The sequence below is a fragment of the Olea europaea genome, unplaced genomic scaffold (genome assembly GCF_002742605.1).
Source record: "Olea europaea var. sylvestris unplaced genomic scaffold, O_europaea_v1 scaffold6633, whole genome shotgun sequence".
Taxonomy (NCBI): domain Eukaryota; kingdom Viridiplantae; phylum Streptophyta; class Magnoliopsida; order Lamiales; family Oleaceae; genus Olea; species Olea europaea.
Genome location: NW_019265010.1, coordinates 1 through 1079, shown reverse-complemented (window position 1 = coordinate 1079; position 1079 = coordinate 1). Strand labels below are relative to the sequence as shown.

The 1079-nt window shown below is 34.3% G+C and overlaps 1 protein-coding gene across 1 annotated transcript; it reads right to left on the bottom strand.

Moving 5' to 3' along the window:
• Positions 1-27: 27 nt before the first annotated feature.
• LOC111390246 lies at positions 28-1079 on the bottom strand. Its single transcript, XM_023015261.1, has 2 exons — positions 990-1079; positions 28-292 (listed from the first exon to the last, which is right to left on the bottom strand). Exons 1-2 carry the CDS (start codon positions 1046-1048, stop codon positions 28-30), a joined length of 324 nt encoding a protein of 107 aa, XP_022871029.1. The 5' UTR covers positions 1049-1079.

Sequence of the window (1079 nt, the reverse complement as noted above, 5' to 3'; positions counted from 1 at the left end):
CCTTCTCTTTCTCATTATTTTTCTTCTTCAATTGTTCGCTGTCAAATTGTTAGGTTTCTGCACCAAAATGTCCAATGTTATCCTAAATTCATCTTCACTACCCATAAATCCTATATCAATATATGAAATTTCGAAAAGCATATGCAAGATCGTAACCACTACAAACTTACACATTGATGGCATTTTGCTTCTCCATATCCATGTAAGCATTGCTGTAATATCGCTGTAGAGTTCGAAAAAATTCCTGGGACTGGGTTGCAGCTCTCCACTGACCCCTTCTCTCAGAGAAAATCTATAATAAATTTTAAAATTTTAAGAATGTCAACCAAAAGCTATGTTTGTAATAATGACATAAAATGTTTGAAAGGATAATTAATTGTATATTCACCAAGGAACCACCCCCTGGACCCGCAAAAGGAAAATGCTTACACTGAAAACTGCAGACTAATGTAAACTTCAAAAACAAATTCTAACACAAAAATGATCAGATGACAAACCCTACTAACAGCTTACTCAAATCACATTCGACAGGTTCTATCTGGAGCTCTCTTCTGTTAAGGCAGGAGATCGATCTCATAATAAACATAATTTCAAATGTTTAACTGTTACTTAAGACGTCTCAACTAGTTGAAGAACGAGAAATGAAAGAATGATTCTGGCACTTCCACACAATAAAGGAGGCATGCACTGGCTTTACAATATTGTTTAGACACAAAATTGTAGCAAATGCATAAAATAAATAGCTATAAAATAGAAACATACTACATCTGACTGATCCATATCACATGAAATGGATTGGTAGGTCCTAAAATCAACTTGATTTAATGATTGATTACTAATTCTATCATTTTCCATAAGTAACATAACTTTTTAGACAGGGTATTGAAGAAAAGACCATCAGAACACTTGCAACTGGATGTTTCTAATTGCAATATAATAGAATCTAGTCAGTCCACCCATTATTAGAATGAAATCACACATTAGCTTACCTTGTTATGAGCAGCTGAACCACCATACTGATGTGCAAGGGTATCACCCATTCTCTCATAGAAAACCATTAATTCATCAGCCAAAGGATC